At 47.7% G+C, this 12321-nt stretch overlaps 1 protein-coding gene across 3 annotated transcripts in view; it reads right to left on the bottom strand.

Annotated features, from left to right (window-relative positions):
- Man2a1 (mannosidase, alpha, class 2A, member 1) overlaps positions 1–7970 on the bottom strand; it is a 155546-nt gene extending 147576 nt beyond the window's left edge. For 2 of the 3 annotated variants that reach the window (XM_087564777.1, XM_087564778.1), the window contains exon 1: positions 6852–7957. In XM_087564777.1, coding sequence (XP_087420903.1) covers positions 6852–6986 — 135 coding nt within the window. In that variant the 5' untranslated portion in view covers positions 6987–7957. 3 annotated transcript variants of the gene reach the window in all.
- Between the last annotated feature and the right edge of the window lie 4351 nt (positions 7971–12321).

The raw sequence follows: 12321 nt of genomic DNA, 5'->3' as shown, positions 1-12321 counted from the left end.
GCAAGCGCAAGGCCCTGGGTTCAGTCCCCAGCTCCGGAAAAAAAAAAAAAAAAAAAAAAAAAAAACAGCCATAAAGAGTGAGAAGTGCCACACCCATTTGGCTCACAACAAGTGTGCTGTGACTTAAAGCTGATAGGACAACCTGTAGAGACACACAGGAAGAAAGTTATGCATAAGCTTCAGGAGTAATGAAACCGAAAAACGAATTGTTCTTTACAGAACAGAATAGCAGTCTAGATCTGGACCACAGAGAGAATTATCCTGTTCTGTATAAATAGTTTATGAAAGATATCCACATGTGGGCTCTGATTCAGCATTACTGACCCAAATATTCAGACTGGGCTCTGTACTCCGGCCATCTGGGAGTCACAGTGGCAAGGCCAACAAAGTCATGGGTTCCAATCCTGAAGGTACAGTAGACTCTGTTTGGTTCATGATCGAGAAGACACACACACAGAGAAACTTTCAGATTGTAGGGCCTGATGGTGCAGGCTGTAATCCTAACTGCTCTAGAGGCTGAGGCAGGAAGAAAACAAGTTCAAGGCCTGCCTAAACTACAGTGAGTTCTAGGCCAGGCTCTACGACCCTCCGAAGACCTTGCCTCAAAACAAAAAGGGGAAAGGAGAAGGACAAGGAGGCGGGGTCGTGATTGGATTGTGGTTCAGCGGGAGAATACCTACCAAACATGTGTAAGGCCCAAGGTTCAATTCCTAGCACATTAGTAATGCTAGCGGGTAAATAAATAAATAAATTTTAGATTTCAGGTGATATGTTGGAAGTTAAGTGTAACACACATCTGCGCTCTAGCACAGACGTTCCCCCAAGTACCTGGAAATCTGTGAGGCATGTAGATAAACTAAAGTCTTGAACCCTGCCTTTAAGATAAAAATTTTTGACCAATGCTTATTTAGTGACCAGTTTATAAGAACTTTGTCTTTGAGAACTCTACCTCTGCTTCGGCACACTGTCTTTCTCCAACCACGGAGAACAGTTTCAACCCAGGATCACCTCATCTTTCTCAGAAAAACATCAGTTAGTATGCGTTTTAGGTTTTGTGGTCCAGAAGGGTTTCTGCCCAGCCGTTCACTCAGAACAGCCCTAACTGTTCTGAGAGGACTCACACACGCACTGGTTATGGACGTGCCGTGAGATGAAATTAACTGATGTAAAAAGCCTTCTTAGCTGTGGCCCTACAAAAATATGAGGCCAATCTACCTCCCAACTGGCTGCCTTGGGCGTGAGGACCACATAAAACGAAGACAGGGATTCACTAAGAACCTCACTGCCTTTTGCTCACCTCTCATGGCCTATCTAAAAGGTGTAGTTTGGAAGGCAGGCTGCAGTGAACACTTCCTGGTCCCCCGCCCCGGTCTCCCCACCCCACCCCCGATTCTATCCATCTCAAGAGGGTACACGAAATGCAACAGCCAGATCATCGCATTGAGCAGAAAGAAATGCAAAAGGAGAAAACTTCAGACTTTCAAATAATGCTGGTCAATGGTCTGTATACCTCCCTACCCTCATTCTAAACTGCAAGGAGAATAAATCTGGACTTCTGCCAACTTCCGATGAGCTTGGAGAAAGCAAAACCACCTAATAGCTATGACGTGAGCAGGACGCTTTTATCAGACTGTGTCCGTGCAATTGCTAAAGGTAAGTTAACCTTCCTTTGTTTCTTTGCCCTGTGTACGAACATAGTTCACCGTTACGTTCTCTGGGACGTACTGCAATCCTAGCTATGTAACTGAATCTTAGGTACCCGGAGAAAGAGTACAGTATGAGCATCTAAATATACCACTAATCCTTCTGAGCATTAGAACCAGGGCCTTTCCGTCTCGCTTTCCTAAATGCAAAATGCCCAGAAAGTACACTGTGTATAAAAAAACAAAAAAAAAAAAAAAATAGGCCTTTGTCCAGACCACAACCAATCTGGTTTTCAGTAGGACAGTTTTCCCCCCCCGACAGAGACTATTTATATCTAGCAGATGTCTGAGGGTTTTTCCCCCCTACAGATGGGAACAAGAAGGGAGACAATTGACTGCTGGTCTATTCGGAAGAGAAGGGGTCTACCAGGTACCCTACCACAGAAGTGAGCCTCCACACCAAAGAACTGTCTGACCCGAGTGTCAACAGCGGAGGGAATGCAGGAGTGAAACGGTAGTCCAGACAGTTATAAACTCAAGCACCTCTACTTTTCCTTAGGTGATACTTCATTAGACTTGGGAGTTTAACACTGAGAGATTGATTGCTGGGAACGTATGTCCATCTGCAGAAAAGTATAAATGACAGTACCTGAAGCACACTCTTTCTCCATGGTCCCATCCAGTCTTACTCAATGGATAGTTTATTCAAACCGAGCAATTTACTTCTGCATCAGGAGGCAAAGCCAACAGTACTCATTAAAGGACTCATAAGCTCCCTTACAGTGCAGTGAATTCTCAAAGTCTGGACTTAAACATGGTTTCAAGCATGAAACCAAGAAGGGCTTAGGAAGGGTAATTAAAACCCATTTTGATTCAAGTGTTCTGCTTCCTCCCTTGATCAATCTTCTTATCAACTACTATAAAGAGAGGTGAAGGTCTCCACTTTCGAGCATCCCTCTCTCCAGTTCTGGAGAAATACTCACAAACAAGAAGCTGCCACATCAGGAACTTGACCGCGAAAGAAAAAGATCCAAAAATATAACAGAACCTTTAGAAATCAGAAACCACAGCTCACCAGAGCAGATGAATAGCCTTTGATTTTCTTAAAGAGTTTTCTATGGAAACCGGGAAACAACCAGGGGAAACCGAGGTCTCTGACCAGAGAAAAATGGGGAATGGAAGGGACCAGCAAGAACAACCCCTCAGCTTTTAGGTGAATGTTTTAACATCACAAAACCAGCGCAAGCTCAGAGTAAAAACCACACAAAGGTGGTCGCTTCATCAATGCTCTGTCCAGAGCACAGAAGTCCCTTAAGGCTAATGAATGACTAACGGAACAATCCCCGTTCAGTAAACACAACCATGACACCTGTTATAAAACCCTTCGAATCAGATACAACCGGATCAGATACAACCAGGGCATCGGGTCTGGTTTATTCCCAGAAGATCAAGTCTGAGGAGTCCCGGAGACTGCTAATCTTGAGGGGCTGGAGAGGGCCCATCTCACAGCACTTAAACTTCGTTAATTTCTCATCACCACTGTAGTCAAAGCTCCATCCTGTCCCAAAAGTCCCAGATCTCAATCATTATAGCCTAGAACCCAGGCAACTCCCCTGTGCTCCCTAAACAAATCCCAGCAGTGAGGGCTGTTGTCCTAAAGACAGTGTACGGCTTCGGGGGATGGGGAGGTAGGAGATCACTTTCATTAGATATCATGCTTCGAACTAAACAATTTATAAAAAAAAAAAAAAAAAAACAAGGAAGCGGCAGCCAGGCGATGAAGATCTCATCACTCTGGTTTCACTCTTACCGCTGTGGATCAATTTTTATTAACATGTTCTTTGTTGGACTCAAAAATCACAGGTGCGGTTTTGCTTGTGTGAGAGTGCTTGCTTATATGTCTACATATAAGCTTATTCTGGCCCCAGGACTCACACCAATACTCCTGCCTCAGTTTCCCAAGCGCTAAAAGATGCCAGTGGTGCAAACCATTTAAGTATACATCTAGTTGCAAGGTTCTTTGGTCTTGGGTTTGGTTTGGTTTGGTTTGGTTTTTATGGCATCAAAATTCTTATCATAATGGCTTTTAAATCAACTACTCAACACATTTTCATTTTCCCACTTGATTAATGCTCTCTGAGCCCAAAGATCAAGTCTGGACTTAGCCTGCATATCTTCATGACTCTCCAACTTCTGGAGAGATAGAAGTTCAAAAGCAACATTAGTCCCCCACAGTAGCTAAAGACCGACTCTTTGTTATAAAATCCTGATTCCTTGTCTTAATTCTCTAGACAGGAGCACGAGACCAGTAGTTTTTCCTGATGTGCCCACTAGATTGCCTATTGGAATGGCCATCCTTTCCAGGGAGCTGTAATATGTCTCCTCCTTGAAACTAACATAAAGTAGTGTCAAGGCATTAGGCCTGGCCCACCTCTCTGGCAGACAGGAGGTTTTTGCTTATTTTTACTTTTTTTTTTTTAAACTGAGATCAAATAACCCTAATATGTAGGCCACCTGCTGCCTTGGACTTGAAGGAATTCTTAAAGTAACACTCAGAGAAAGCCCTCTCCTTAGAGAGGCCCTTAGGCAGGCCACACTCCGGGCAGGGTCGGGGTGGGGGGTGGGGGTGGGGAGGAAAGCTGGGGTGGTGCCTTCCCTTGCCCCAGGACTGAGCAGGTGGCAGGAAACAGAGTTGCTAAAGAAGGTAAAAGAGCAAAGGTCCAAAGAACAGCGAAAACAGATTGCTCTCAATACCAGTGCGGCCCAAAAATACAGCCTGCAAACTACGTGGACCTTACTGAAGTTTCCACATCAAGAGAAACTAGAATGCACAATGTAACCTTTCTGGTTGAGTTGATACAGGACACCAAACTCAGCAGACACTGACAAAATTAGCTCTACTGAAACTCAAGAATTCCCACCAAAACCTGTTCAAGAAACAGAGCCCAGCAGTTTTGCTATGCCTGGGATTGTTGTGAAATTGACATACAGTTTAGACCTAGAAAAGAATTTAAGAATGTCCAGTTTTGGACGCTCTGCTTTATAAGGATTTCCATCGTAATCATGTCTGGCTGTAAAGGTAAATTAGAAGACTCTCAGGGAAAGCAAAAGTCTGAAGCAAAAGGACTACATTCATTTTTGTCTTCATAATAAAATTTTTCCAGGAGGGGGTGGTCATAAGCCAAGACGCCACCAGCAAGTCTAATTCTAGCAACAGGCAAGCTGGAGCCTAGCTCTAGCAAGATGATTCCAGACAACTTTGTGGCTCTGAGGCTACACTCTGAGAGCTGCCTGTTCAAAGTTCCAGATTTTGTCTATGTGACCTTGGGCCCAGCAATCTCTCTGTGCCTCAGTTCCGCACCAACTGAATGGTAGCTGGAGAGAGAAGTTCATGAGGTGAAGCTAACGTCAAACACATGAGACTTACTGAGAGGGCTTCTGGGGTTTATCTATTGGGAGATCCAATGGCCCACCTAGGCTAAACCTTCTCTCCACAATGAAGTCTAGAGAGAAAACAGAAGATGCCACTCCCAAACCCTCTCTCTCTCTCTCTCTGAGTAAACACACTGCTGCAGGCACTTCTGAAGCCCACCACCACTGCTCTTTGCCAAACTCCACACTCCAGGCAGACCTTCAACTTCTTAGTGAGCTGGGGAGTTCGTTCGAAAATAGGAGAACCAACTGCCTGAGATTTCTCAGTAACAGAATGAGTCACTTGCTGCTTTAGAAACAGAGAGAAATGTCAAGGTTGCCAGAGAACCCCATGCAGATGTTTGCATAAATTGTGTTCAAGTGATCACCCAGCCTAAGTCAGAGGACATTATTAAGACATCACTGGGCAAGAGGAGATCCATTTTTATATTTCCTGCAAAGGAGAAAACTCTGAAAATGGGGTTGGGAGGAGGACAGTACGTTTAACTCCAAAATCAGAGAGCACAGGGGACAAAGCTCAGACCTCCTGGGCCCTGGCTACCAGGATTTACCTGTTGTCAACCTGTTTACTCCAGCCTCAGCAACAAGGCTGGTTCGAGCTGCAAGTTCCAAATTTAAAGGCAGCCGAGAGCACTCATATATTTTCTCTCTCGTACTCTATAGGGGAAGCAGAAGCTGTAAACATTAGGAAACATCTGTCTGCAGCCAGATTTTAAATCCACGCTTCTAAAAAATACTTCTAGGGCTATGTAGTGATGACAGAATCCCTAAGTCCTCGTTTCATAATACTTCAAGTAAAGCTTGTGGTTTCATTTTAAATTCCCACCAAGCCACTGACCCTAGCATATCAAAAGAACTGGCAAGGATTATTTCCAGTCATTAAACTGTCATATTTGGGGTTGTTTGTTTGTTTTTAAAAAAAAGACAAACATCAGCCTTATTCAGGTAGGTTGTAGATTTCTCTGGTCAACTAGTTGTTAACTTGTCAACACTTGGATTCTTCGGATTTCTCCATCCGTCTGCTTCCACTAAAATGTATGTTTGTCAACAGCAAAGAGCTGTAAAAGCCGCCTGCAACTGCTATGTGGCCACCTTCCATACAGAACCGAGTGCACCCATTTCTTTGTTTTTTAGTAAGTTTTCCTGAAAGGCTTCGGATGGGTTTGTTCAACTCCTTTGCCAGTTTGACCACCCCGCAGAGAACTGAGCGCCGCACAGCTTCCAGTAGGAGTATAACAGGCACTTCCCCATTCTGCTCCAAACCAACCCGAGGTAACAGCTGAAGGATGACGACACTAAAATCAACCCTACTATCCATATCTCAAAGGGCTGCGACAGGAAATAAACTTTTTATCTCTTAAGACACAGTGAAAGGGGAAGGGGTCAGAAACAGAAATCTGCCTAGGTGGGCTGTATTTAATCAATTTCCCGAGACTCCGTGCGCTCAGGGATCTGGGCAGCCTCTGGCAGCTTAACCCTGAGCTAGCTTATGGGCGGCACTCGCGCGGGTTCCCCACCAGCAGGTGGCCGAGGCCACTTCCACAGGCCCGGGTGCGAATGTGGGAACATGGCCACTTCTGCCCAGCGCCGAGGCTGCCACCGCACGACGCCCAGGACTTTGCGAACTCAGCGGTCCGAGCGCGCCAGAGCCTCGGCCGGATGAAGCTCTACCGGTCGTCGGTGCGGCCTCACCCTGCCCCGGCGCTGAGCGTCGGCGGGAAGAAGTGCGAGCCCCCGGGCTGGTCATCCAGGCTGCGCCCGCCACCAGGTGCTTACCTGCGGGAAGGAGCCCTCCTGGCGCGGGCCCCGAGGGTAGTCCAAGTGACCCCTGTCCAGCATCAGGTAGAGTGAGAAGATTACGACGCAGAAGATCGCGCTGCCGAACACGGTGAACTGGCGGCTTAACTTCATTTTCCTCGATGGACTCGGGCCCAGGACGCGGTCCTCACCCGGAGGAGGAGGAGGAAGACTGAGGACTCCAGCCGGCGACCGCCGAGGGCTCCCTGCTCCGGGCTGCACACCCTTCGCGCGCTACGGCGCGGGTCCGGGCTGCGCTCCGCACCTCGTCTCCGGAGCCACCACGCGCCCTCGGCCTACGCCCTGGCCCGCTGCCCTCCCCGGAGCTGGCCGTCCCTGCAAGGCGGACTCCTGGGGAGCAAGGCAAGGGTCCCCACAAACTTGCTCTCCTGCAGGGTAGCGATACCCCGTAGGGCGGGCGGAGCAGTCAGAGGAGAGGTCTCTGCCCGACTTCCTGCCACAGCCGCCACGACTGAGTCGGCAGGAAAAGTTTTCTCGACAAGGGCAGGCGTGTCCTCCGCGCCCAGAGAACGCGCGGGTTCCGCGGCTCCGGGGCCGAGCGTGCGGCGCTGGGAGCGAGGAGCGCGCAGAAGGAACTGGACCTGGAGGCGCCGTGCCCCACAACTTAGCGCTGGGACACCCAGGCCCACCCCCGTAACGCCGCCCCCGCGTCCCCGCCGGAGCCCCTTCCTGCCGAGGCTACTGCGGGGGCCGGCTAGGGTGCACCCTGCGCGCTGGGGCGCTGAGATCCGAGACTTTCCTCAGGGCGTGCGTCCGATCCCCGGCCTCTCCCGGCCCCCGCCGCCCCTACCTTCCCCCTCGCGGGCCCGGGCTGCACGCGGAGGGCGCAGGGGGCGGGCGGCGCCGGGAGGAGGCGAGCAGAGCGAGGAGGAGAGGACCGTCTCCCGAGAGGAGCCCGCTCCAGCTGCAGCCGTGGAGCACCCCCTCCTTCCCGCCCCGAGAACGCGGAGATGGCGGCGGCAGCCGCGAGAGGAAGAGCCGGTTCCCCAGCGCTACTCGGCGCTCCAGTACCGCCCGCCACGAGCCGGAGGAGACGGCGGCGGCGGCGCGGCGGCCGATGGGTCAATAGGCGCCCGCAGCCCTGGAGCTGGGCAGCCGGCTGGCCCCGCCCCCTCCCGACGCGCCGGGATGAGGGGGCGGGCCCCCTGGCGCCCAATCACAGCGCGCCGCCCGCCAGGCCCGCCCAGCGCCTGCCTCACTGGGCCCTGACAGTAGGAAGACCTCAAGAGGCTTCAGTGACAAGGGAGGCGGCTTTGCAGGAATTGAGGCCAGCAGAGAGGTGCCTCCAGGGCTCCAGCAGCCTGCGTTCCATAGCGGCTGTGGTTCATTCCCCAGATTCCATCCTCTGGTCGCGTCTTCTATCCTGGAACGCCCAGATCAGCGTGCCTTGGAAGGGTCCGTGAAGGGCTTGTAAGGAAAGGTAGATGAGAAATCTGAGGAGCATTTTTGGACTCATCTTTTCTTGCTCTTGCTTTGTACGACATCCTGGTGAAATCTGGGAGAAAGGGAGGCCGACAAAGCCTCTTGTAGGCAGATGTAGACATCTGGCGACAAAAACCTCGAAGAGGGGGATCTGAGAAATGCTTCAGTCCACTATTGAATTATGGTCTCTCAGCTCCAAAATCACCCTTTTTCCACTGCACTGTGAAAATGAAGCTGGGCCTTTTAAGGAGGTTTCTCTTCGCCCTTCTGGGACACTGTGTCAGTAGAGGGTGCTGAAGAGACGTTACAGGAAATAAAGGAACTTGCTTCCTGGTTCTAGTACATCTGATAAGCAATTTCTCTTAGCATACCTGACTTTTTCAAGTCCTGAGCTCCTTGGTGGCCAACAGTTCTGTCATGGTGTTGGGCATGGACACTTTCCTGGCACCCTATTAGCAGTGTATAGCAAGTTCGGGGCAGCATCACGGTGACATCTCTGCTCTTCAAATAACCACAATGTAGTCTCCATAAAAATCTCTATGTTAGCCCTTGACTGGATGGGAAGCCCATCTTTTGGGGGTCCTTTATCACTTCAAGAAGTAATTATAAGGCTTGCTCTCCACAGTTGCTGTCTATATTCTCTCTGGCTTTCTTCACACTAGCGAATCCTTAGTTATTTAACTCCCTATTAAAGATAAGATTTAGTTTTATTAAGCCCTCCATGGAGTAGCCCCAAGAGATAGACCCACAGAGACGGATTTAAAGGTCAGATTGGTTGACTTTCGCCTAGAGCTCCTTGCCAAAGGGAAAGAGAATGGTAATTTGGGTCATGAAAAGCATCACAGTTAATTAACAATCACCTGTGGTTGCTTCTGATGCCATGCCAATGGAACAAGTCCATGGGAACTAGGTGCCAGCTTCCAAAGTGACTGTAACAACTGGGGTGGTAGGCATTGGAGTGTTTTTGAATACTCCAAAAAAAAAAAAACAAGGTGGCAAGGCCTGGTCCATCTTCCCTCCTAAGGTATGAGGATCAAAGAGACTCCTCCTGTACCAAGGAGAATTAATTATGTAACTGAAGATAGGATGTTATTATTTTGGTTTTGGAGTTACTGACTTGTTACTATTGAATTCTCAGACATGGCAAGGTTTTTGTCCTTTCCTCCTAAAAGTTGATGGATTAATTTGTTAATGATAAAAACTCCAAAATTTGGACTGCTTTAGCTAAAGCTGGGACTAACATCCCCAGCACACACCTGTACAGTGCTCACCAGGAGAAGCAAGTTGTCATTCTGTGGCTAAGCAGGCTGGGTTTCCTTTGCTTGATAACCTTGTCATTTTGGACTGGAGAGATGGCTTAGTGGTTAAGAACACTGGCTATTTGTCTAGAGCAGTGGTTCTTGACCTGTGAGTCTCGATGCCTTCAGAGGCTGACGAACTCTTTCACAGGAGTCATCTAAGACTCTCAGGAAACACAGATATTTTACATTATGATTCATAACAGCAGTAAAATTATAGTTATGGAGTAGCAGCAAAAAAAAATATGACTAGGGGTCACCACAACATGAGGAACTGTATTAAAGGGTGGAAGTTTAGGAAAGTTGAGAACCGCTAATCTAAATAAAGGACCTGGGTTCTGTACGCCCATAGCAGTTCAGTAAACCATTCCTCGGTTCCATAAGAATCTGGTACCTTCTGGTTTCTTTGGACACTAGCCACGCATGTTGTGCCCAGACATACATGGAGGTAAAACATCTATACACTGAAAAGAAATTTTAAACTTGCCGTCTTTCAGGTTTGGGAGTTGTATGCATATTTTTTCCTAAAATACTCATCTGTTCAAGAAAATCCACTAGAAGTTGTTGCTGTAAAATTTAAAAAAAAAAATGCTGTCTTTTCCCCTGCACTAAATCCAGCACCGTAGTGCCCCAAGATATCTGGTAGATAGCTTCATCTCAGTTAGCAAAGCCTCTCACCAGCTTTGCTCCATCCCATATCTCACTGCCGATGGCTTCTCTCTGAGCCTGGCAACAATCTCTCTACCCATCTAGTTCCCAAGACAGGCTGCCACCATGCCAGAAATACACATGTCTCCAGTCACCACACACTCTCTTGAATTCAATTAAATCACCACATGAAAGAACACACAGCACAATAACCTCTGATCCAATTGATAAGATATAGTTGCCCACCTAGACACACAAAGCCCTGTACACATCCATCCCTTAAGAATATTCATAACAACCTGTAAATGTGCAGAGAGGAATCTTAACATCCGCCTCCATGTTCTCTCCGCTGCTTCTCTCCCCTCGCTCCAGTCTCCTTCTGCTCTCTAAAACTTTTCTCCCACCCATCCTTCCTTCTCGCCCAATGACAGGCTTCGTTCTATCTAGTACCTGCCTTTACCTGCATAATGACATCATCCTACAAGAAGTTATTGTCCTTATCTGGGCAAATCTCTTGACATGGAATTTGCTTCTTTCCCAAAAACCACCACAACCAACTACCTGAGAATATGACCACAATGTACTGTGTTCTTGTGGAATAGAATGGAGCAATAATTCACACACCAAAATAGCTACAATTGGGTCTAATATATGTTGGAAAAATCTGGGAACAATGTATAGAAACGTTCTTTAAAGATATAGGGTCATGAAAGAATGTAACACAATGTATCAAAAATGTATTGCTCCGATGGAAGGATGGCTCAGTGGTTAGCAGCACTTGTTGCTCCTGCAAAGGACTCAGGTTGTGTTCCCAGTGCCAATAGAACAACTTGGAACCCTGACTCCAGCTCCAGGGGACCTGATGCCTGCTTCTGGCCTCCTTGGGCAATACATGCATATGATGCACTGATATACCTGCAACCAGATGTACCAATATGCAAAAACTAGGAACCAATCTATGTCTAAATGTATTTCTGCTCTTAAGCATTCAGCTCACATAGCCCGAGGTGACTGGTGGATAGCGTATGAGATTGAGACACCAGAGCTTCAAGGCATGGAGTGGAAAAGGAAATCCAGTTGTTTAAGGGGAAACAAATATTGTACTGGATTTATAACATGCAGCTTGCAAGCCTGTGCCCCAGCTGTGCTCCAGGTGGTGACACAGAAGATACACCGTTATTGAAGATTTGGGGGGGGGGGACTCTGTGGATTCTCCCAGGGGCCAGGCATGGACATAGGCAGTGGTTCAGTTGGCCTGCCTGGTTTACATGCAGATGACAGGAGTCCTGAATAACAGAGGCCAAGCGGTGCTTAAGTAATAGAGTAAACTCATTTGCCTTTAGAGGAGCAAACTGCCGGGGCCCACAGAGATGTCCTCAGAAAGTCATATTTAGGCAACCTAAATGGGATATCACTTATTTTCAACAGGTAGAGCTCTAGATCAGTTAGCTAAGCTCTGACTTTAGTTGCCACAGTAGAGAGACATAAACTTTCTGTCAGCCTTCAGACCCAAGTCAGCCCACAGCCCTGGAATCATTCGGTTGCCCTGTCGGGAGAGACCTTGCTCCGTAGCCACAATACACAAACAAAATGGCACATCACTTTGCAGGAGGAGGAGAAGTTGTTTATTTGGTGTAGGGTCTGTACATTAACAAATTTCAAAGGAAGCCATAAAGTTAGAGCCCTAGTCTAATGTGATTGATGTTCTTATAACAGAGGAACATACTGTAACATACATGATGCACACCATGGCCATCTGATGGTATGGCTTGAAGCAATGAGAGTCATGCCAGCTCTGCTGACACTTTGGTTTTGGACCACTGGCCTTGGGACTCTGCAAAAATAAATTTAGGTTCTTTGTGGTACCCTACCTCGTTGCGACAGTCTTGGTGTGTGTAGACTTTTATAGAAAGCAGCCACCCACCTAGCATGTAATATATAGCAAATCATACAATTCATAGGAAATAGGTAAGGGACCTAAATAAATATTTTTCCATAGAAGACATAAATAACCAACAGTTATATTTTTAAAAGAGCGTTCAACAACATTAATCATCAGG

Source organism: Rattus norvegicus, chromosome 9, assembly GCF_021556685.1.
Source record: "Rattus norvegicus strain SHRSP/BbbUtx chromosome 9, alternate assembly SHRSP_T2T, whole genome shotgun sequence".
NCBI classification, from domain to species: domain Eukaryota; kingdom Metazoa; phylum Chordata; class Mammalia; order Rodentia; family Muridae; genus Rattus; species Rattus norvegicus.
Note: the sequence above shows the minus strand (reverse complement) of the source record. Positions and strands in the feature narration are given on the sequence as shown.